The 24,031-nt window shown below is 40.7% G+C and overlaps 1 protein-coding gene across 7 annotated transcripts in view; it reads right to left on the reverse strand.

Moving 5' to 3' along the window:
- Nucleotides 1-24,031, reverse strand: part of dock10 (dedicator of cytokinesis 10) — a 213,338-nt gene that overhangs the window by 77,245 nt on the left and 112,062 nt on the right. For all 7 annotated transcript variants that reach the window (XM_067450021.1, XM_067450016.1, XM_067450015.1 and 4 more), the window contains exons 5-21: nt 19,423-19,495; nt 17,393-17,530; nt 15,995-16,129; nt 15,717-15,903; nt 14,607-14,692; nt 13,535-13,618; nt 13,194-13,346; nt 8,231-8,485; nt 7,837-7,959; nt 7,350-7,432; nt 7,057-7,179; nt 6,901-6,980; nt 6,278-6,465; nt 2,268-2,333; nt 2,081-2,173; nt 1,848-1,971; nt 1,623-1,744 (exon numbers count right to left, since the gene is read on the reverse strand). In XM_067450021.1, coding sequence (XP_067306122.1) covers nt 1,623-1,744; nt 1,848-1,971; nt 2,081-2,173; nt 2,268-2,333; nt 6,278-6,465; nt 6,901-6,980; nt 7,057-7,179; nt 7,350-7,432; nt 7,837-7,959; nt 8,231-8,485; nt 13,194-13,346; nt 13,535-13,618; nt 14,607-14,692; nt 15,717-15,903; nt 15,995-16,129; nt 17,393-17,530; nt 19,423-19,495 — 2,113 coding nt within the window. The remainder of the gene's footprint in view (nt 1-1,622; nt 1,745-1,847; nt 1,972-2,080; nt 2,174-2,267; nt 2,334-6,277; nt 6,466-6,900; nt 6,981-7,056; nt 7,180-7,349; nt 7,433-7,836; nt 7,960-8,230; nt 8,486-13,193; nt 13,347-13,534; nt 13,619-14,606; nt 14,693-15,716; nt 15,904-15,994; nt 16,130-17,392; nt 17,531-19,422; nt 19,496-24,031) is intronic.

A 24,031-nucleotide genomic window follows, 5' to 3' on the forward strand; every position in this document is an offset into this window, starting at 1 on the left:
GCATGTTTATATAACGTTAGTCACAATGTAGGCTACACAGTGGCTGTGATGTACTCTTAATACAAGCATGCAAAAACATCATAGGCCTACCTCAGTTCTCAAAAATATAAATATATAACTTATATTTTTACAAAATGAATAGCCTTGTCAAATGACTATCGTTTTAACTTATGGTGGAAAAGGTGACGTTTGCTAGAAGGATCGAGTGAACGATCTGTAAGAAACGTATCTACGGTTGTATTTTGTAATACAAAATAATATTAGCCTTTGTCTGTCACAGTCACTCCCGTTCCCGGACTCCATTTCCCAAGATCCTCACACCTGAACTCACTTCCTCATCTGAACTCACATTCCTCTCCCCGGATTCCCAGCACCTGGTCTTCATCATTAGCGCACCTTTATGTTTGGACTCACTCCCTTCACTCATTATCGGTTGTCATGTTTTTGTTATAGTAAGTGTGTTATGTAGTTTCCGTTCTCCAGCGTTGTGTATATTCTGTTCTGAGTCTTTGTGAAAATAAACCTGTTTAGTTTTGGATGTCTGGGTGTAGGCCCGTGGGTGGGGAACGTATGGGTGGGACATTAGACCAGGCCGACCCTCCAGCTTCGGCCATGGCCCCGGCCCAGCCCAGGACTCCTTTCACGTGTACCGCCTCAGCCTCAGCCCGAGTACTGGTACTGGCCATCCTGGCCTCCTATCCCCATGGCTACCCAAGGCTCCGGACCCGCCCTGGAGACCTCCAGACCCGTCTGCACCTGAGTGGAGGGCTCCAGGGCACCCACCCTCCCTCTCTGGTGTTTTGCACGCCCAATTTTTCTGTTTTTGATTTGTTAAAAAAGTTAGAAATATCCAATCAATTTCATTCCACTTCATGATTGTGTCCCACTTGTTGTTGATTCATCACAAAAAAATACAGTTTCATATCATTATGTTTGAAGCCTGAAATGTGGCAAAAGGTCGCAAAGTTCAAGGGGGCCGAATACTTTCGCAAGGCACTGTAATTAGTTGATTCAGATGATTAGGTTAATAGCTCGTTTAGAGAACCTTTTCATGATATGCTAATTTTTTTGACAGGAATTTTGTGTTTTCATGAGCTGTGTGCCAAAATCATCAGTATTAAAACAATAAAAGACCTGAAATATTTCAGTTGGAATGCAATGAATCTAAAATATATGAAAGTTAAATTTTTATCATTACATTATTGAAAATAATGAACTTTATCACAATATGCTAATTGTTTTAGAAGGCCCTGTAACACTTGCGTCGCGCCTGGCGTCTTATTGCGCCGAGTATATGATAAGGCCCTTTAAGTTCTGAAGATTCTTTGGTTTTTCTGGTTCACACTTCCTGTTTCTACAGCTTCTGATTTTAATCATTTGTTTCTAATTGACCTTCATTATCTCCGAAGCCGTCTTCTTCTTTTGTTCAATGGCAAGTCCTATTACCTATTAGATGTATTTTGGACGTTACACTGATAGCATGCAGGTCTTTGTTAAGCTAATGTACAGTATATTCTGAGTTCTAGTTTATATGACATAAAACTGTATTTAGCTTAGCAAAACTGAAGACTGCATCTGTCTTTATCTTTAGTCTACATGCGTTTCTGGATTCTTGTGCTCACTTTGGTGGATGAAGGCTCTTTAATGAGTAGATATCCACCAGGCAAAGTGCAGGAGACTGGAATGCTGAAATCCTGAGAGGTAATACGGCCATCCTTCAGAAGAGGCAGCCACGCATAACCCACTGTAACACAAACAGTGTCAGAGCTTACAGCGTTTCAACATGCACAGCATAGGATAATTGGGCTTGACGTGCATCTCTGTCCCAGATGGCTGATAGCTGATACCTGGAGTTTCAAGAGCCTCTTTCTTCTTAGAGCTGGTCTTGGCATTGATGTCACAGGTCACATGATAGAAGGAGAAGAGTAAATGGTGTTTCTCATGCAGATGTGTGGGCAGCTCAATCTTGACCTGATCAAACACATCACAACACACATTAAAGTACCGGTAACCTTCATCTGAGCATAACAGTGCTGAACTTCAACGCTGCTGAAGCACATTTGAAGATTTTGCAAACAACCTCATCATAAAAATCTGGATTCTGTGAATGGTGCAGGACTGTGGAACAGGCAGCCGTGGTGAAAACTGGACCTCCTGGCTTTCCATAGATGCACTGTGGAAATTAAAATATAGAACATTTCATATTCACGAATCAAATTCTAAAGCAGATGTTGATGGAAAGTGATGTAAATATTGTGTTATGTAACCTTGAGTGGCTTGGCGTGTTCTTCATCTGAGCTTCTGAACTCCACGTAAACTGCAATGTTTCGAGCCTAGCGGATAAAAGAGGAGCATAGCATGACTACACTCGGCGCGTTGAATGAATGAAGAGTAGAAAACTCTAAAGGACACATTTGAATCCTTGATAAAACCGTAAGCATTTCAGCATTTTCATTTGCACCTCAGGAGCACCAGCAGTTCAAAAGTTAAAACTTAAACTGTGGTGTAAAATATTGGAGCCAGTATTGCACCAGTAAAAAAACAGTTTCACTCTAAAGTCCAACAGTGATTCTAACTAACACTTTTAGTTAACTTTACTTAATGTTTTAATTGTAACAATAGCTGTGTCTCATTTCATAAGTCTGCGTCCTCCGGCGGTCGCATTTGAAGGCTTCATACGTCATAAGGCTGTCTTATTTAAAAAAAAGTGAGAAGGACTCTCCAAATGCGCCCTTCGAATGTGTCCTTCTTTCACAGGAATTCGGAGTGTGCACGAGGAGTATCCTTCACGGCCGGAGATAACCCATCATTCTTTGCGTCGCCGTTAACAACCGTCATATATATTTTTATTATATGAAAAAAACAGCACCACTGCCAGATATACATGTGAGCGTAGGTGTGGTGTTTAAAATGTAAGTTCAAGCTTGTTTTTGTTTTTTAAGCTCTATATTACCTCAAACAGATTTTAAACGCTTTAGTGCTTTTTATACGTTTAGAACAGCACATTGCTGTGAAGACAAGAAACATTTCATAGTAATTTTCAAGTTACAAATAATTTTCATTCATATAAACTGGCGTGAGAGTGCAGCGAGGCTGAATGTGTTGGCATAGCAACGTGATACTTCCTGTCTGTGTGTCCTACGAAGGACGTCTCGTTTTAATTTTGACTGAGGACACTCCGTATACTGCATCCTACACAGGACGTGTCCTCCAGAGGATGCAGCCTTCGAAATTTAATGAAATGAGACACAGCTAATATGTTCTATTCACATACTATACCTTATTTACTCAGGAAACCTAAGTTAAGATTAAGTGATTGGTTTAAAAGCATTTCAACTGTCAAACTCACCATTATGGTGATCAGTTTTCACTTTGGTTGGGCACTTGGAAAATTCATATTATTATAATCCTCTTTCTATTGAATATAATAAGTATAATTAATAAATAGGTTGCTTTTAAAAGTTGTCCTAGCTTCTGACTGTATAATTAACTATAGTTAATGATTTAGTCAGAAATTAGGTAACCTTTTAAAAGCAACCTATGTAATATTTCCCTTCATTATAATGATCATTTACAATTTTATTGTTAACACTTACATCATAAACACCTGTGAAATTTTTAATTGGGTTAATATAATCCCTCTATATTTATGACAATATCTTGCAGTTGATCATGCTTGAGTCACACACAGACTTCAACATTCAGCATGAAAATACAACAATGCTAGCTATACTAAGTCAAAGGAGCTCTAAACCGGCAGCCTGATGGGAGTAGCTGAAAAGATTCATAAAGGGGGTGAGTTGAATCTGTAATAATATAAGATGCTTTCCTATTAACTGCCATGTTATAAAGGTCTAAGAACTGAAGCTGCTGGACCCCAGTAATCTTAGATGCCTGCTTAAGAAATTATTATTTTATTCTTCTTTTCTGCCTAATAACTGCCTACTTAGTGATCTAACCAATCGTAGCACTTTTCCTCCGAAGACGCCTACTTCCCTACTATATAGTGGGCAAAAAAACTGTATGTGGAATGAGTCCTAATTCACGATATTCATAAAACAGTAGATGAAAAGTACACATCTGATTTTCAAATTCTGCCGAAATTATGCGAAGTGCACATTTGATTGGACAATTTACTATCCCATGAGGCCATGAGAAAGGAGTTGTAAATGGCAGTAAAGTAGTGCAACTGATGCCGTAAGTCAAGACAATGATAACATGGCGGATATTGTAATAATAAAATAATAATAATAATGCGTTCAATTTATATAGCGCTTTTCAAGGCACTCAAAGCGCTTTACATAGAAGGGGGGAATCTCCTAAACCACCACCAATGTGCAGCATCCACCAGGATGATGCGACGGCAGCCATATTGCACCAGAACGCTCACCACACACCAGCTGATTGGTGGAGAGGAGACCGAGTGATGAAGCCAATCAGAATAGGGGGATGATTAGGAGGCCATGAAGGACAGGGGCCAATGGGCAAATTTGGCCAGGATGCCGGGGTTACACCCCTACTCTTTTCCCGAAGGACATCCTGGGATTTTTAATGACCACAGAGAGTCAGGACCTCGGTTTAACGTCTCATCCGAAAGATGGATGTCCAGGATCATTGGAAAAACATTCCTGTGGTGACATTTTTGTCAGGAATCAAATAATATTACAATTCTACACTCACCTTAAGGATTAGAACACTTGTTTAATTTCTCATTAATGCAATTGTCTAATCAACCAATCACATGACAGTTGCTTCAAAGCATTTAGGGGTGTGGTCCTGGTCAAGACAATCTCCTGAACTCCAAACTGAATGTCAGAATGGGAAAGAAAGGTGATTTAAGCCATTTTGAGGGTGGCATGGTTGTTGGTGCCAGACGGGTCGGTCTGAGGATTCTGGGAGGAGTCTGGGATTTTCACACACAACCATTTCTAGGGTTTACAAAGAATGGTTTGAAAAGGGAAGAAAATCCAGTATGCTGCAGTCCTGTGGGCGAAAATGCCTTGTTGATGCTCGAGGTCAGAGGAGAATGGGCCGACTGATTCAAGCTGATTGAAGAGCAACTTTGACTGAAATAACCACTCGTTACAACCGAGGTATGCAGCAAAGCATTTGTGAAGCCACAACACACACAACCTTGAGGCGGATGGGCTACAACAGCAGAAGACCCCACCGGTACCACTCATCTTCACTACAAATAGGAAAAAGAGGCGACAATTTGCACAAGCTCACCAAAATTGGACCGTTGAAGACTGGAAAAATGTTGCCTGGTTTGATGCGTCTCGATTTCTGTTGAGACATTCAGATGGTAGAGTCAGAATTTGGCGTAAACAGAATGAGAACATGGATCCATCAGGCCTTGTTACCACTGTGCAGGCTGGTGGTGGTGGTGTAATGGTGTGGGGGATGTTTACTTGGCACACTTTAGGCCCCTTAGTGCCAATTGGGCATCGTTTAAATGCCACGGCCAACCTGAGCATTGTTTCTGACCATGTCCATCCCTTTATGACCACCATGTACCTATCCTCTGATGGCTACTTCCAGCAGGATAATGCACCATGTCACAAAGCTTGAATCATTTCAAATTTGTTTCTTGAACATGACAATGAGTTCATTGTACTTAAATGGCCGCCACAGTCACCAGATCTCAACCCAATAGAGCATCTTTGGGATCCTGGATGTACATCCCACAAATTTCCATCAACAGCAAGATGCTATCCTATCAATATGGGCCAACATTTCTAAAGAATGCTTTCAGCACCTTGTTGAATCAATGCCACGTAGAATTAAGGCAGTTCTGAAGGCGAAAGGGGTCAAACACAGTATTAGTATGGTGTTCCTAATAATCCTTTAGGTGAGAGTATATTTCAATAATAATATTACATAGTGGCACTAAAAGTGTGTTCAGTTTTATTCCAAAAGAGATGGACATAAATTTGGCAACTTTTATTGCGTTGTTTGTTAGCTAATTGTGGCGCTAAAAGGTTAATGATCTATCGTATTTGAAAATAACATAATTACAAATCTTTAGTTATTACAAATATACAGTATACATAGATACAAATCTTTGTTCTCTTTGTGTCTCAGGGGACTCATAGTCATACCCGAGAGCTCTGCATCACAAGTACAACGCAGTACCAAGAAAGCTGCTGAGCAAGCTTACTAGCTCAGGAGAGACAAACATATGGTGCTGGTTTTATGATGCAAACATGTATCAAAATGTGTTAGTTTACAAATCATATACTACGGTGAAAGTGTTATGTGTATACTATTTCCTCACCTTTGCAAAGCTCTTTTGGCTGTCATACTTGAGGTGCTTGGGGTAGATATAGATGTGATTCTTGTAGACTCTGTAAGGTTGGGCAAACTTAGATGAGTCCTGCAGGAACTCGTCCACCTCCACTGTAGGAGCATGTAAGCCACAATCCTCAAACGGCCTCAGAGCAACATATGAGGACGTCACACAATCTGGGAAACATACATGTAGGTGAGCGTATGGGGACACCATAGCGGACCATAAGCTGTTTAAAGGGATAGTTCACCCAAAAATAAAAAAATGACCCCATGCTTTACTCACCCTCAAGCCATCATAGGTGTATATGACATTCTTCTTTCAGATGAATACAATTAGAGTTATATTAAAAGATGTCCTGGCTAATCCAAGCTTTATAATGGCAGTGAATGGCAGCCCAACATTTAAAGCCCAAAAAAGTGCATAATATTTTACCTCCAAATGTGTTCATCAGGAAGAAGAAAGCCATTGTGGCAAGCAGGACGAGGCCAAGGGACCGTGAGAATGGGGCATTTTCATTTTTGGGTGAAATATCCCTTTAGGTGTTAAGTACATAAAACTGAATAACATTTATTAAATGTGAGGATGCTTGCAGTATTAGAAGAACATACTGGGGCATTCCATGGGGACGCAGTCCACATTTATTTCAAGGTTTCCAGGAATGGTCTGGAGTTTACTGGCCTTCTCTGCCCTGTGAACAATGCTTTATTTTACTGAGGTTATTTATTATCACATGCTATTCATGAGTGTGACGGAAGAGTCTGTACCTCCTGTACTCTGTGATGAGTTTGATGAGATCTTCTGTGGAAATCTTGTTGCTTTCCTGTTTGAAGAGAGGAGAGAAGCGACATTCCCTGTCCACTGTGCCCTGGTTGTCCTTAAAAACTGACCTGGAATATACAGAAGGAAGAAATGTTATGATTAAAAATCATTTTAAATAAAAGAAACTGTTAATAGTGTAAGAGCTGGGTCGCATATGAACAGTTTCAGCAGTTTATATTTGTTCTGCCAATGCTGAAGTACCAGGGCATGGAAAAAAATCCCATTGGGATTTACTTACCTTACAGACCAGGCAAAAGGCATTCGGTACTTTCCAAGTTTGCTACAGAACTGCTTATTGGATTTCAACATCTTTTGGACAGTCTACGACAAGCAGAGAAATTGAATTTCAATGTACTACGAAACCAAATCTCCACTAACTACAACTAACTTAGATCATATATTAGTGCTTAAATCAATGTTCTGTGTATTCAGATGACACATATAAAAAGATGTTTAAATTCCATTACATTAGTGAAACTGATGATTGTGCTTTTCTCAGATGGTCAAACAGGGATGATCAGGGATACTTGTAACGGTTATTAAATGTAACATTGGAAATGCACAAAGAACACACCGTGCCGATTTCACATGAACATGCACTTAAATACTTGTCACTTCAAATATGACCAACAAATAAAATATATATTTAAAAAAATACATGAACGCATTCAGCAGATGCTTTTATTCAATGCTACGTACAATAGAAAAATATCTAAATGAAATACCTTGCTGGAATCTGTGTTTTTAATGTAGGGTTCTGTACCACTGGAAATATTTCCCATCAAAATTTTCTCCACCCGTGCCACCATCACAATGTCTGTGTGTGGGTTCATAACGGAAAAAATGGCCTGCAGGAATGATCAACCATGTAAACCACATAAACACATAAACACACGAACATAGATCTAAACCATGTGACCCTGACACTTACCCCCAGTATGTCAGTGCCATTGTTTTGTCTCAAGATGCACAACAGTAATGTTTTGTTTTTCTAAGGCACGTTCATAAAAGTTACTTAAATGACCTAACTGATCTAAGGCTTAATCCTGGCTTTATCTCAACCCGGTCTGTGAAACAGGGCCATATATTACTATATCCAAAGGGCACTTGTATTGCTACCTGTTTGGGGAAGTGCAGCCAGTTCTCCAAGTCTGGGCTTAATTGGCAGTCTTCTGTTTTCTTCTCTACAGGTGAGGTGAGTCCATTCTCCTGTGGAGAACCATTACTACCATCCAAGCCTTGATCTCCTGGATTAGCTGAACTACTGAGCATTTGCCGCACAACCTCGTGGTTTAGGTCCACATGGAAGTCAGCAGAAACCTTCCTGCCCTCTCGAATGTCCAGAAGAGAAATCGACACAAAGAAAGGCTCGATCTGAGGAAAGACAGCAGTGCTCACTCAGTCAGCTGTAGTGTATAATTTATCAATCTGCCTACATATTTCAAAACCTATTTAATGTTTAAGTTCTTAAAAAACCAACACTGTTGCCATGCAAATGAACAGCTTGAATGCATTGAGAGTTTTCTGCTTTAATTGAAAATGGTGTCTTGTAAAGTGGTGTGCCCCAAAGTAAACCTTTTTTTTTTTTTTTACAATGGAAATGAATCAATCAAAACTTACATTAGCTGGACAATAACTTTTTTTTCTAGAACTGATGCACAGCAAGACAAACAAGACAAAATAATACTAATTTACATCATGAAGTTGACATCATGGTTTGTGGAGTGTGTAGCTTTCTTTAGAATCAATGAATGTTTGTACATTTTGTAATGTTTATGTCCTTCAGCTGGATATCAACCTTTTTAGCTATTATTGAAGGGTCACTTCAGCGATTAGCATGCGGCTTTGTATCAGTAGAAACCCTGGAGTTTATTCAAATGATTGTGCTTTCCCTCCTCATATCCCCCTGAGACGGAGAGATTTAAGCATTTTATTTTTGGAAAAATTCCTCCCATGACGCAAATTGACGATATTTGCGTCATCTTTGGAATGTTTGGCCAAAGGCTAAAGACTACAGCCAGCAGAGGGACTAAAAGACTAGAGGGGCTAAAGACTAGAGGGGCTAAAGACTAGAGGGGCTAAAGACTACAGCCAGCAGAGGGGCTAAAAAAAACTAGAGAGGCTAAAGACTAGAGCCAGCAGAGGGACTAAGAAACTAGAGGGGCTAAAGACTAGAGCCAGCAGAGTGACTAAAAGACTAGAGGGACTATAAGACTAGAGGGGCTAAAGACTAGAGGGGCTAAAGACTAGAGGGGCTAAAGACTACAGCCAGCAGAGGGGCTAAAAAAACTAGAGAGGCTAAAGACTAGAGCCAGCAGAGGGACTAAAAGACTAGAGGGGCTAAAGACTAGAGGGGCTAAAGACTAGAGCCAGCAGAGGGACTAAAAGACTAGAGGGACTAAAGACTAGAGGGGCTAAAGACTACAGCCAGCAGAGGGACTAAAAGACTAGAGGGGCTAAAGACTAGAGCCAGCAGAGGGACTAAAAGACTAGAATGGCTAAAGACTACAGCCAGCAGAGGGACTAAAAGACTAGAGGGGCTAAAGACTAGAGGGGCTAAAGACTAGAGCCAGCAGAGGGACAAAAAGACTAGAGGGGCTAAAGACTAGAGGGGCTAAAGACTAGAGCCAGCAGAGGGACTAAAAGACTAGAGGGGCTAAAGACTAGAGGGGCTAAAGACTACAGCCAGCAGAGGGACTAAAAGACTAGAGGGGCTAAAGACTACAGCCAGCAGAGGGACTAAAAGACTAGAGGGGCTAAAGACTAGAGCCAGCAGAGGGACTAAAAGACTAGAGGGGCTAAAGACTAGAGGGACTAAAGACTAGAGGGACTAAAGACTAGTGGGGCTAAAGACTAGAGCCAGCAGAGGGACTAAAAGACTAGAGGGGCTAAAGACTAGAGGGGCTAAAGACTACAGCCAGCAGAGGGACTAAAAGACTAGAGGGGCTAAAGACTAGAGGGGCTAAAGACTAGAGGGGCTAAAGACTAGAGGGGCTAAAGACTACAGCCAGCAGAGGGGCTAAAAAAACTAGAGAGGCTAAAGACTAGAGCCAGCAGAGGGACTAAAAAACTAGAGGGGCTAAAGACTAGAGGGGCTAAAGACTAGAGGGACTAAAGACTAGAGGGGCTAAAGACTAGAGCCAGCAGAGGGACTAAAAGACTAGAGGGGCTAAAGACTAGAGGGGCTAAAGACTACAGCCAGCAGAGGGACTAAAAGACTAGAGGGGCTAAAGACTAGAGGGGCTAAAGACTACAGCCAGCAGAGGGGCTAAAAAAACTAGAGAGGCTAAAGAATAGAGCCAGCAGAGGGACTAAAAAACTAGAGGGGCTAAAGACTAGAGGGGCTAAAGACTAGAGCCAGCAGAGTGACTAAAAGACTAGAGGGACTAAAAGACTAGAGGGGCTAAAGACTAGAGGGGCTAAAGACTACAGCCAGCAGAGGGGCTAAAAAAACTAGAGGGACTATAAGACTAGAGGGGCTAAAGACTAGAGGGGCTAAAGACTAGAGGGGCTGAAGACTACAGCCAGCAGAGGGGCTAAAAAAACTAGAGAGGCTAAAGACTAGAGCCAGCAGAGGGACTAAAAAACTAGAGGGGCTAAAGACTAGAGCCAGCAGAGGGACTAAAAGACTAGAGGGGCTAAAGACTAGACGGGCTAAAGACTAGAGCCAGCAGAGGGACTAAAAGACTAGAGGGACTAAAGACTAGAGGGGCTAAAGACTACAGCCAGCAGAGGGACTAAAAGACTAGAGGGGCTAAAGACTAGAGCCAGCAGAGGGACTAAAAGACTAGAATGGCTAAAGACTACAGCCAGCAGAGGGACTAAAAGGCTAAAGACTAGAGCCAGCAGAGGGACTAAAAGACTAGAGGGGCTAAAGACTAGAGGGGCTAAAGACTAGAGGGGCTAAAGACTAGAGCCAGCAGAGGGACTAAAAGACTAGAGGGGCTAAAGACTACAGCCAGCAGAGGGACTAAAAGACTAGAGGGGCTAAAGACTACAGCCAGCAGAGGGACTAAAAGACTAGAGGGGCTAAAGACTAGAGCCAGCAGAGGGACTAAAAGACTAGAGGGGCTAAAGACTAGAGGGACTAAAGACTAGAGGGGCTAAAGACTAGAGCCAGCAGAGGGACTAAAAGACTAGAGGGGCTAAAGACTAGAGGGGATAAAGCCTAGAGGGGCTAAAGACTAGAGCCAGCAGAGGGACTAAAAGACTAGAGGGGCTAAAGACTACAGCCAGCAGAGGGACTAAAGACTAGAGGGGCTAAAGACTACAGCCAGCAGAGGGACTAAAAGACTAGAGGGGCTAAAGACTAGAGCCAGCAGAGGGACTAAAAGACTAGAGGGGCTAAAGACTAGAGGAACTAAAGACTAGAGGGACTAAAGACTAGAGGGGCTAAAGACTAGAGCCAGCAGAGGGACTAAAAGACTAGAGGGGCTAAAGACTAGAGGGGATAAAGCCTAGAGGGGCTAAAGACTAGAGCCAGCAGAGGGACTAAAAGACTAGAGGGGCTAAAGACTAGAGGGGCTAACGAGTAGAGCCAGCAGAGGGACTAAAAGACTAGAGGGGCTAAAGACTAGAGGGGCTAAAGACTAGAGCCAGCAGAGGGACTAAAAGACTAGAGGGGCTAAAGACTAGAGGGGCTAACGACTAGAGCCAGCAGAGGGACTAAAAGACTAGAGGGGCTAAAGACTAGAGGGGCTAACGACTAGAGCCAGCAGAGGGACTAAAAGACTAGAGGGGCTAAAGACTAGAGGGGCTAAAGACTAGAGGGGCTAAAGACTACCGCCAGCAGAGGGACTAAAAGACTAGAGGGGCTAAAGACTAGAGCCAGCAGAGGGACTAAAAGACTAGAGGGGCCAAAGACTAGAGGGGCTAAAGACTAGAGGGGCTAAAGACTAGAGCCAGCAGAGGGACTAAAAGACTAGAGGGGCTAAAGACTAGAGGGGCTAACGACTAGAGCCAGCAGAGGGACTAAAAGACTAGAGCCAGCAGAGGGACTAAAAGACTAGAGGGGCCAAAGACTAGAGGGGCTAAAGACTATAGCCAGCAGAGGGACTAAAAGACTAGAGCCAGCAGAGGGACTAAAAGACTAGAGGGGCTAAAGACTAGAGCCAGCAGAGGGACTAAAAGACTAGAGCCAGCAGAGGGACTAAAAGACTGGAGGGGCCAAAGACTAGAGGGGCTAAAGACTAGAGCCAGCAGAGGGACTAAAAGACTGGAGGGGCTAAAGACTAGAGGGGCTAAAGACTGGAGGGGCTAAAGACTAGAGGGGCTAAAGACTGCAGCCAGCAGAGGGAGCCATTTCCGCATGTTTTGAACCCGCACATGGGAGATGGAAGATCACAGCACAGCTCAGCTGCAAGCACTCATTTAAACGGAGCTATGGTGAGCAATGTAAGTGTTTTAACTTCTCAAAAATAATTTCTATGAAAGTTAAGCTTCCAAAGGCATGAACTGAAAACACGCCAGACTGAACACACGCTGTGAATCTATGCCGAGAGTTTAGTCGTGATTACCTCAGCTCTCATCACGAGAGCTCATCAGCTCATTTATGACGTTAAATGTAATCTGACTCCTGCAGCGTTAGTGCTGTGAGACTCACGCGGCACCTCGATCGTTGTATTGAACAGACGCGTTTAGTATTTAATTGTAGTGTCTGTTCTCTAACTCAGTCACAGTAATCTAGTAGCAGTGGCTTTGGGAGTGGCCTCACAAGGCAGCGAAGCATTCTGGGAATTGTAGTCTTTCATCCCCATGAGACAAAAACACATTTTCTGTCTTTTCTCAGTCTAGAAAGCACCAAATTCAAAAATAATTTCACATTTCTACTACATTAATGACCCAGTTTAAATACAGATTCATCTTCCCAGCGCAGAAGTACCCCTTTAAGTTTAAGCTCACCCAACAATGGCTAAAAACTTTGAGATTTTATAAATGTTTAGGGTACTAAATTATTTGTTTTTAAATGATAAAGATTGTGCAAATTCTGCAAGGGGTTGCAATCAAATGCAACCAACAGTGCATGGGTCTTGTTTTTAGCACAACTTAAGGTACGTGTGTTAAAAAGGATATGCCATCTTACATTAGTAACTGGCTCAGTGTTGGCCTCATTGATGCAGCCCTGCAGAGTGAGGTTGAGTGAGCGACAGGAGATCATCAGTCTCCTCCCAAGTTTTTCGTCAAATGGCAGGACAGAAGCAGAATCCCCAAACTCCGTCCTGGGACTCCGCAAAACCTTTAAAATAAAGCGTTCTTTCTTCACATCCCAAAACAACAAATACAATGACATTCCCCTTACAAAAAAACAAACAATATCCTTTAAATAGAAAGAAACGTGAAAGTTATGCAGATCACACACAGTTGGCAGTGCCAAGACAAACTGCATAAATATATGAATTATGTGCTGTTTTTCTTGAGACATACAGGAATATCAGGGTCCAGGGAGAACAGGTTTAGTCTTTCCTCTCCTCTGGCAGCTCTCGAGCCTTCTTCAGTCTCAGAAATATACTGAAAAAATACAACATTACTGTTCATTATGTTTTATGCGCTTATGACACACCCTAAATGTCTTGTTTATGTGTTTAAATGTCAGGATTTAAGTTTTTTAAGGTTCTGAGCAGTAAAAGAGAGACTCATATGTGAGATGCATTCATCATTTTAGCAGGATTTTTACATTAAAATATGTCAAAATTCAAAAATAAAAGGCCATTTTATAATAAGTACAATGTGGAACTCTTTTAACTCTTTCCCTGCCATTCACTGAATTTTCCAGCTGCATGTTTCACTGTTATATGGTAGGAGGCGCTATTATGCATCTTCTGAATCTCCAGATCAAAACACAGGTGAAGAAGCAGCAGAAACAAGCGATAGAAGCATTGCTTCCACACATGTAAAATATCATGATCATCAAACATTAAACAGCATATAAATCAAAACTAGCTACATTTTCTCAGCTTTTTGTTCAAAATATTACTGTTTTTGATGTCACATGCATAAAGCTAGAATAAAATGGAGCTCTGTTCTTTCTTTTGATATATTGTATAATTAGATTTTGAAAATTAACAAAAAATTTGGCGCTGGCTGGCAAAAGAAAAGAAAAAAAGAAAGAAACTGGTGGGGAAAGAGTTAAAAAATTTTATAGTGGTTTTACTCTTAACAGCTGGTAAGATAAAGTAATCATGAAAATTATTGATTATAGTATTATATTTATACATTTGCATAAAGTGAGCATTGTAACTGATCACAGTCATGTCTGCGCAGTCAGTTTTATGCTGATGTATTTATCTCTTATGTAATAAAAATCAGGAAGTAGAAAAAAAGTTTTGGCATCTTTGGTTTCACTAAAAGCTATTTTTGAGTTCTGAAACTTGCAACATGTTTTAATAGTACAATGATCTCATTAGACAAATTAAGGCCCATTTCCTTTTTCGAAAAGAGGGTGTATTGATGTCATGTGCCTAGGTGGATGTAACAAGACAGAATTACAAAGAATTACCTTGGCCAGTTCAGGGTGGATTCCATTTTCAGTCGTTTCCTCATTTTCCTGAACAGGGACATGATTCATTAACGTATCAATGATCTCTGAAACAACAACAACAAAGAAATATTTTAGTTGAAAATGCAATAAAGTAAACAACTGCAAAGATTTTACTAACAGTGTGTGTCAGCTCAAACCTTCTTTTGGTGGTAAAACTACTGTCAAGACTTACTAAAGACACGCAGTGAAAAATGAATCCTGAAAAGGTGTGGACGATTATTTTGCGGCTGACCTTATTGCATGTACAATTGTAGGAGTTTTTTAAAATGAGTATTTAAATGAATCATGCAAGCTGATTTACTAAAGTATGCGCTCGTCAATTTGATTATTTTTTACATTGTTTTATTATAAATAAATAGCTATTCATGAATACTTAAATAGACTCTTTATTATTTGCTGATGCAGTCATCGTTAATGACTGGTTTAGTTCTTCATGAGTCCTACATTAACTCATGATTATCTGTGCATGAGTTGAGCATGAGTTGAGCATTTTAGTGCACCCGTACTGTAAAGTGTTACTGCCATTCCTTCCATCTTTTTACCTCAGGGTACCAGCTAAAGAATTTAACTTTAAAAGTATGAGAATTATCCAAAATTCAATTTTGAAAATTTGAGGGGGTTTGAAGATTAGTTTGTCAGCTGACTTATCTGAAGAATGTGAGGTATCAGATCACTTGTAGAGCCATTTTAAGAGCATTTTACACAGTAACCGCAGTTCATTTTCAATGGAAAGTCTGGCAGGTGACAAAATGGCACAGTTAGCCAAAACCGTTCATGAAAATCCAACTTTGACTAATTGATTATTTTTTATTGAATAAAAAGGTTTTATGTTTTCTAAGATTGTGGAGTATCTTATCAATGAAAAGCCATCACAAAATGGTCCGAAAAGCCAAAGCCACCCCCCCCCCCCCCCCCCACAGTCCAAAATCTCACCTTTCATAGGATGTTTTGAAACTTTTATAGAGCACTGTGTGTACAGTCCAATAGATAGCTCTTTCACTAACTGCTGCACTTGTGTATATGAGGAAAATTGAGCGATTTGATTTGGCCTTTCTATACTTTACCCACCGGGCTTACTGTCGCTCAGGTCCATGCTCTTGCGATCCAGAGCCGGGCCCTCTGGAGGACTGATCTGCAGGATGCGTGTGAGAGTGTTGATCCAATCATCCATGTCTTGCTCGTTCTCGGCAGCCAGAACAAAATACGTCACTTCATTCATTTTCAACTCAAAGGCGTGTTTCCTCAGGCGGTTATTCTGCATGAACCACAAATTAAATCATAATACATATTAGTCATTAGTCGTCTCATTGTTCGATGAACTGCTTTAAAAACGTATTTGCACCAACCTGAACCACCCCAGTGCAAGAGTCCAGAAAAATACAGCCTTTAGGTTCCTTTGATATTTTTTCATCTTTATAGAAGTTCATGATATAAGAGTTGTCAGTTAGCTGAGTCAACTGAAAATATCTTCGCTTGAAGGACTGTAAAAGTAAAAGCAAGTACCAGGCAATCAGCAATGTTTTAGTAAACTAGTTTTAGTGATACTATAGAATTTGTAAGTCATTTTTTTTTCACTCAATAGAAGCATTTGAATCATATTGTATACACCTCTGACATAAAATGATCATACGTTCAAAAATAACTAGTGAATGTGTTAGCACACTGTTTGTCGAATTTGATGAGAAGTTTAAAGGGATAGTTCACCCAAAAATGAAAATGTGATGTTTATCTGCTGACCCCCAGGGCATAAGAGTAAAAAACATAAAGACATACATATCCATATTAAACCCAGTGGCGACACATTAAGACACGAAACGATCGGTTTCTGCGAGAAACCCAACAGTAGTTATTTCTTTTTTTTTCCTCATATCAGACGAATCTCATCCAGGATTCCCAATGCCATTACATCCGTCAAACTCGGCACAATCATAGATATATAATTACATACACGCCTCATACAGCTGTTCTGCGGCATTCGTGCAGGTACTAATGAGGGATCTATATCTATCTATCTATATCTATATCTATATCTATATCTATATATATACATACATATATATATATATAGATTCCTCATTGGTACCTGCACGAATATATAAAATTATTTTTTCATATATATATATATATATATATATATAATATGATTTCTGACCTGTAAGGTTGCCAGAATAATAATCATACACGGTGTGTTAATAGGCCAGAGGAGAACTGGCACCCCGACTGAGTCTGGTTTCTCCCAAGGTTTATTTTTCTCCATCACGCCCTGATGGAGTTTGGGTTCCTTGCCACTGTCGCCTTTGGCTTGGCTTGCTCAGTTGGGGACACTAAAATTATGATCAAAGTTATTCAACTAAATATACAAATACAATTAATTAATTAAGTCTTATTTAATTCTATAAACTATAATACTGATATGCCAACATTAGCGCTATATGATAAATTAAAATAAGCGGATAACATCACTGTTTTCTCCAGAACGACTGTACAGCCAAATCTAATTTTGTCGCAATATTATCCTGTTTGACACTGTGAAGCTGCTTTGACACAATCGTGATTGTAAAAGCGCTATATAAATAAAGTTGATTGATTGATTGATTGATTCTACTGAAGAAACAAACACACCGACATCTAGGATGCCCTCCGGGTCAGCAGATAAACATCACATTGTCATTTTTGGGTGAACTCTCCCTTTAATAATGGTCCTCATGACATCTGAGATGGAGTCAGATATAAATCTCTCTTACCCGAACAGTGATGCTGTTGTTGACAGTGCTGTTAAAGTTCCCTTTATAGAGCCAGCCAGACTTAAAAACGCCGATTCCTCCAACACCTCCACTACCTGCACCACCTCCTCCTTTTGATGATGACAAAGAGGTTGTGTCCTACAAAAAAAAGTTACATAAAGACAAGAATCGGGAATCAGGACAAATGTTGACACACCTGCTAATTCTTTATTCGTATTATACTATTCTGCTCCTTTCATTTTCGCCACATAGTCTCTACAATAGGCGCATTCATAAAAGCACATGCTAAGCAGACGACACAGACGTTCCAACCCAATGACCCCACCATCTCAGTTTGTATCTCTTCCTGCCTTTCAGACATTTCTAACGGCAATCAACCCTGCAAGGAAACTTGAGAGTACATTAAGCAGCTTTTTATTAAGGCAATTTAATACTAGAGAACTGCAATGGTCAGGTTTTCTAGATAGCACATCTAAGCCTCTGCAGATGATTCAAAATGTGACAATCTAGCCAAATCAATCAGCCAAAAAGAGTGCCCACATCACCTCTCTTGGCTTTACTCCACTGATCGGTTTCTTAGTCAGTAAAACAGTAGGGATGGGTACCGAAACCCGGTACTAAATGAGCCCCGGTGCTAAATTATGAAACACCGCAGTATTGATAAGCTCTGATGTTATGGGTTCTGCTGTCGGTACTGCAGAGATGAAGAAAATACACTTACTATTTATTATCGCTACATAGACGTTATATTGTGAATTCTATATTGGCAGCCGTTTCTATAAGCAATGGTATCAAACCGAGAGAGAGAGAGAGAGAGAGAGAGAGAGAGAGAGAGAGAGAGAAAGAGAAGAGAGAGAGAGAGAGAGAGAGAGAGAGAGAGAGAGAGAGAGAGAGAGAGAGAGAGAGAGAGAGAGAGAGAGAGAGAGAGAGAGAGAGAGAGAGAGAGAGAGAGAGAGAGAGCAATCTCTCACACGGGGCTACAGCACACATGACACAACAGTCCCTGCTCAATAAGAGAAGATGGCCAACAAAAGCTTAATCTGGTTACGCTTCAGGCCTGTGATATTAATCTAATTTTATTTTCGATTTTGGTTGCCAAGAAGTATAAATAAATTATGAGGTAAAACTATTAAAGACTTGCATCGTTCATATTGCACAACTTCCTTCCCTTCGCATCTGTGAGCATTGGTTCCCCCAAACCCCAAACTTAACGCCGGAATCAGCACAATATCGGTAATTATTGTAAAATGCAGTCTCTACTGTTGCTAAACTGCTGGATGTGTTTGTTAATAAATCGATAGAGCTATTAAAAGCACAATAATCCGCGCAAGAGTTTCCAACTTCAAGGCGGCTAATGCGTGTGTGCTTTGAAACCGACCGCGACTCGCACATTATGGTACATTAGGCTTCATGTGCGCGTCTTAACCATCAAATACACACAACAAACAGCTTATATCAACATGACCGCTTGGAGATTATTCACTTAAACACAGTTTATGTCTTAAATGGGCATTAATAGTTGGGAAAAAATATTATATATAGACCTGCATTTGGTCTTAAAGGGACAGTGTCTAATAAACCCTGACGGTTGTGTCATTAATGTGAATCAAACAAGCTTAAAAAAGCATAAATCTCTTAATTTGTACAGTGAAAACAATAAAGTGTTATTTTATATTTGATTACTTTATTAGATGTCTTCTGTAGGCCATTACCTGAACAGTAATGTTATAGACCTTCCTGAGATTAAAGCACTGTATTTCATTTGTATCTTTGTTTTATTGTATATTTACTGTATTTATTTGACCATTTGTTTGCACTTTTTTTCTCTGTTCTTATCCCTATCAGATGAATATAAAACACAAAAAATAGATGTTTTATATTCGTTTTGGTCAAACATTGCCGTTTATTTTATACAAACAGCGCTTGATGAAGGGATACTACCTACAAACAACTGAATCAAAAAGCTACCCTGCTGAAAAAAATCCAGCATTACGGGTCACCAGCGTAAGGTATGATTTATATGTACTGACCTCATCTTTGTCCACATCTTCATGGTCGATCTCAAAGGAGTGGGAAGGCAACTTCTCAGCTTTATACAGCTTCCTGTGGAGAGGAGAATTATGGAGAGAGAACAGAATAAATAATACAAATAATAATATTCATTCCGAAGAATCTCAAAGTGCAACAATAAAAAAAATAATCACTGTCATCCACCAGGATTAGGACAAGAAGAGCAGGAGAGAGACCGTCTTCACTTCCACCAGCTGTTTTATGGGGCTGCTGATTATGTTTAATTCGTTTTTTTATTTTTTATTATTAATAGCAGAAAAAAGGACTTGTACGACCATTCATGATGTTCATGTTTTATGGGGACTTTCCATTGACATAATTATTTTTGTCCTTCACAAACTGTCTATTCACTCCTATAACCCTAAACCTACCCATCACACAAAACTGTCTGCATTTTTACATTTTCAAACACCATCACCTAGTATGCTTATTAATCCATTTCCCTTGTGGGGTTAATTTCTCCACAATGTAGGTTAAACACACACACACACACACACACACACACACACACACACACACACACACACACACACACACACACACACACACACACACACACACAATGATTTTGAAAAGTGGGGACATGGGTAATGTCCTCATAAGTCACCCTCTTCTGTAATACACACACACACACACACACACACACACACACACACACAATGATTTTGAAAAGTGGGGACATGGGTAATGTCCTCATAAGTCACCCTCTTCTGTAATACACACACACACACACACACACACACACACACACACACACACACACACACACACACACACACACACACACACACACACACACACACACACACACACACACTCACTCACACACACACACACACAAGCAGGCAGTCAAGCATAAGTTCACCAATAAATCGTCCTCTCCTCAAAGAGGTAGTATTTTCCACATCATGTGGTGTTTATCACTCCCTTCAGTAAGCTTTATTCTGACAGGACCCCACATACAGGTGTCCTTTCATGCTGCCTGGCTGAGTGCTCTTAAACCGGAGCTCTTTGTGTTTTTCCTGGGTGGTAGAGACACTGTGGCAGTTTATGCTGCACAAACACACAGCACACACATTTTTCTTTCGGTCTATCACTCTGGCCAGCGAATTTGGCACTGCATTTCGCTCGTTTCTTGCTCCTAATGTTGTTGCTCTAATGTTTTTGGTAGACATATTGATAGAAAATTTGATCACAGATGATATTTGGGATGCTGCCATTTCCCAAGTGGATGCTGCACACTGGTGGTGGTTGAGGAGAGACCCCTGACATGAGTGTGAAGCGCTTTGGGTGTACAGTAGTACATTTGAAAGCGCTATATAAATGCCTCATTCATTCATTCATATTTAATGCTGGTAAAACTAAGATATCAATCTAATTTGGCAAGAAGAATTATGTTTTATTTTTGCTAAAATACTCAATAAAAAGTAAAATTCTGCTTTTGGAAAATATTGTTATATATTAAACCAGATAAATCTATCAATATACAATTTAAACCCACTCATACTGCCAAAAAGGTCATTCAAATTTTGCAAATAATCCGTTTTCTTGTCCTTAATAATAAACACTATGCAGAGAAAACTGTCTTAAATATGAACTGTGCTGCTAAACTGCTCATTGCATCACACAATCCTCAAGAGCTAATGCGTGAATCAGACTCAATAAGGGCCCTATTTTAAAGATCAGAGCTCATGTCACAGGTGCACTTAGGACGTGTACACTTCTGCTAGTTTAACAATGAGAAAAATGTTGGGCGCAGAAAGACTGAACGCTTCTCCAGAGAGGAATCTTTTTTTTAAATATATTTGGCATGTGTGTGTGCTGTTGGGCATCCCTGTGTGTGTAATAGTCAAGTGTATGCGCGTTGTGCACCGCCTATAGGCTCATATTACTAACACACCCTTTAAATAAAACACTAAATCCTGCACTATTGACTTTAGAGCAGGTTTGTGTTGGTCAATGGTCAGTGGTTTTCAGTTCCTCAAAACATCAACCCTCCAACAATGCTCCTGAACACTCCTGGTTTTCAGACCAGCACACCCATGGGGGGACAGATGAGCAAATATGGGAACAGAAGTAGCAAAAAACACTGGCGTTGCATTGCGCTGGGTGTATGATAGGGCCCAAAGACTGCAGTCAGTGTCTTTTCCACACATCATTAATTTATTATATCCATATGTGGTTCCAGATAAATCATAGAACAGTGAAATCGCTCCAGAAATCCTCTGTCCTGCCTCGCCTGCGCTCGAGACAGTGACGTGTGAGCTCCATTGACACAGGCTTCACATCTATTAGTTGATCCTCCCTAAAGTCACTCTTCATTTGCATAAATTGACACATTTCTTAACTTTCTGGAAGTTGCTGGATGAGCTTATATCCTGTGGCTGTCTCTCGAGTCGCCTGGACGCCACCATCTCTCCACTGAAAATGGACGGGTCTGTTTTTGGCTGGCATTGTGAACAGGGCGACCTCACAAAGGACCTGCCTATCCACAAATCACTACTGGACAATGTCTGGGCCAATCTTGTCCAAGCTAATAAAACAACTAAGGCCAATGCTCTTGGCTGATCAGTCCAGTTCTGTCTTTATCTGTGTGTGTGTCTTCTCTCCACCTTTAAGCTAACGGTTCCCTGCTCTGAGTATGACCGTGCTTCTTGCCGTCTTCTTGCCTTCCACGCCACTGTTGCTGATATGTGACCCTGGACCACAAAAACAGTCTTAAGGGTCAAATTGAGATTTAACTGAATAAATGAGCTTTCCATTGACGTATGGTTTGTTATGATAGGGCAATATTAGACTGAGATACAACTACTTGGAAATACTTGGAAATCTGGAATCTGAAGGTGCAAATGGCTTCCTTTAAAGGGTTGGACACCCGTCAGACCTCCGTTCATCTTCAGACACAGATGAAGATATTAGTGTTGAAATCCGATGGCTCAGAAAGGCCTTCATTGACACCAATGTCATTTCCTCTCTCAAGACCCATAAAGGCACTAAAGACGTCGATACAAAGCCCATCTCACTGCAGCGGCTCTACAATCATTTATGAAGAGGCCAGAAGAGTTTTTGTGCGCAAAAAAATGAAATAACGACTTATAGTGATGGCCGATTTCAAAACAAAGTTTCAAACGGTTGTGAATCAGCATATTGATTCATGATTTGGATCGCCAGTGTCACGTGATTTCAGTTTGCCAGTTTGACACGCGATCCGAATCATAATTCGATACGCTGATCCATTACAGTTCGAAACTTTGTTTTGAAATCAGCCCATAACTAAATAATTTATTTTTTTGCGCACAAAAACTCTTCTGGTGTCTTCATAAATGATTGTAGAGCCGCTGTAGTGAGATGGGCTTTGTAACGACGTCTTTAGTGCCTTTATGGGTCTTGAGAGAGGAAATGACATTGGTGTCAATGAAGGCCTTTCTGAGCCGTCGGATTTCAACACTAATATCTTCATCTGTGTTCTGAATATATATATATTAGTGTTGCACGATATACTGGTGCTAGAAAAGTACTGCGATACCCTGCTATTACAAACGGTACGATATGGACTTTTATTAGTACCGGTACTTTAAGGAGGACAGCGCCATTTCTAAGGGTGCTTTCACTCTAGTTCGGTTCATTTGGTCCGAACCAAGGGCAAACAATTATACATTGTTGCATTTTTCAGATTTTTTGGTTCCTTTTCACACCACACTGATTGCTTTGGTCCGAACCAGTTGAAACGAACCAAAACGCAGGCATGTGACAACATCCACATCACTCATTGGCCATGGCGTATTTCCTAAACTGCTTTTCGATTCGTCAGAATTTACATGTGGGAAAATTCCAACAGGAGAGGCAAAGCCAGCAAACTATAATAACACTATGGAGAGACGACTGCACGGGCCAGTTTTGTCCCTGGCAATAATCTACTACACTGTGTGTATTTACCACAGTATGCAAACAAAACATTTCTATAATGAAGCGCGGATGCGACATGAAAACAACGTTCTAATGCACTGCAGACGGCGAGCGCGCATCGCTCGTCACTTCAAGAGGAGGCGTACATTAATTATTAACTCTTGACATGCTTCCATCTTCCGAAAATATTGCCAACGATCTTTCAGGTAATAATATCATGCACACAATGGCCCTCATTTATCAAAAGTGCGTACACCAAATTTCCAGCGTACACCTTGCGTACACCCAAACCCACGGTGACTTTGAGATTTATCAATATGGACGTTGGCGTACGGCTCGCTCAAATCCTACGCCAGCTCAGGAGGTGGTGTACGCACGTTTGAGTTAGTGGGAAATTCGCAGAAAAACAATTCCTAACACCACAAAACGCACTGACAAGATATGCTATATGACCCACTGTTAAAAACCACAACAACAACATTCAGTGTTTATTTTTGTGCAACATGAACGTCAATGTTTAATTTGTGTGACTTTACCAAAGCGTTTGATTTGTAGGCATATGCATTCCTCCAGTCGCGAGCCTGTGCGCTTTATCTGACGTTTCAGGCCCGCCTGGCCCGGCAGCTGCGCACGCACTGGGACTAAAATAATTCAGACTGACAA

This window comes from Pseudorasbora parva, chromosome 8 (assembly GCF_024679245.1).
Source record: "Pseudorasbora parva isolate DD20220531a chromosome 8, ASM2467924v1, whole genome shotgun sequence".
Taxonomy (NCBI): Eukaryota; Metazoa; Chordata; class Actinopteri; order Cypriniformes; family Gobionidae; genus Pseudorasbora; species Pseudorasbora parva.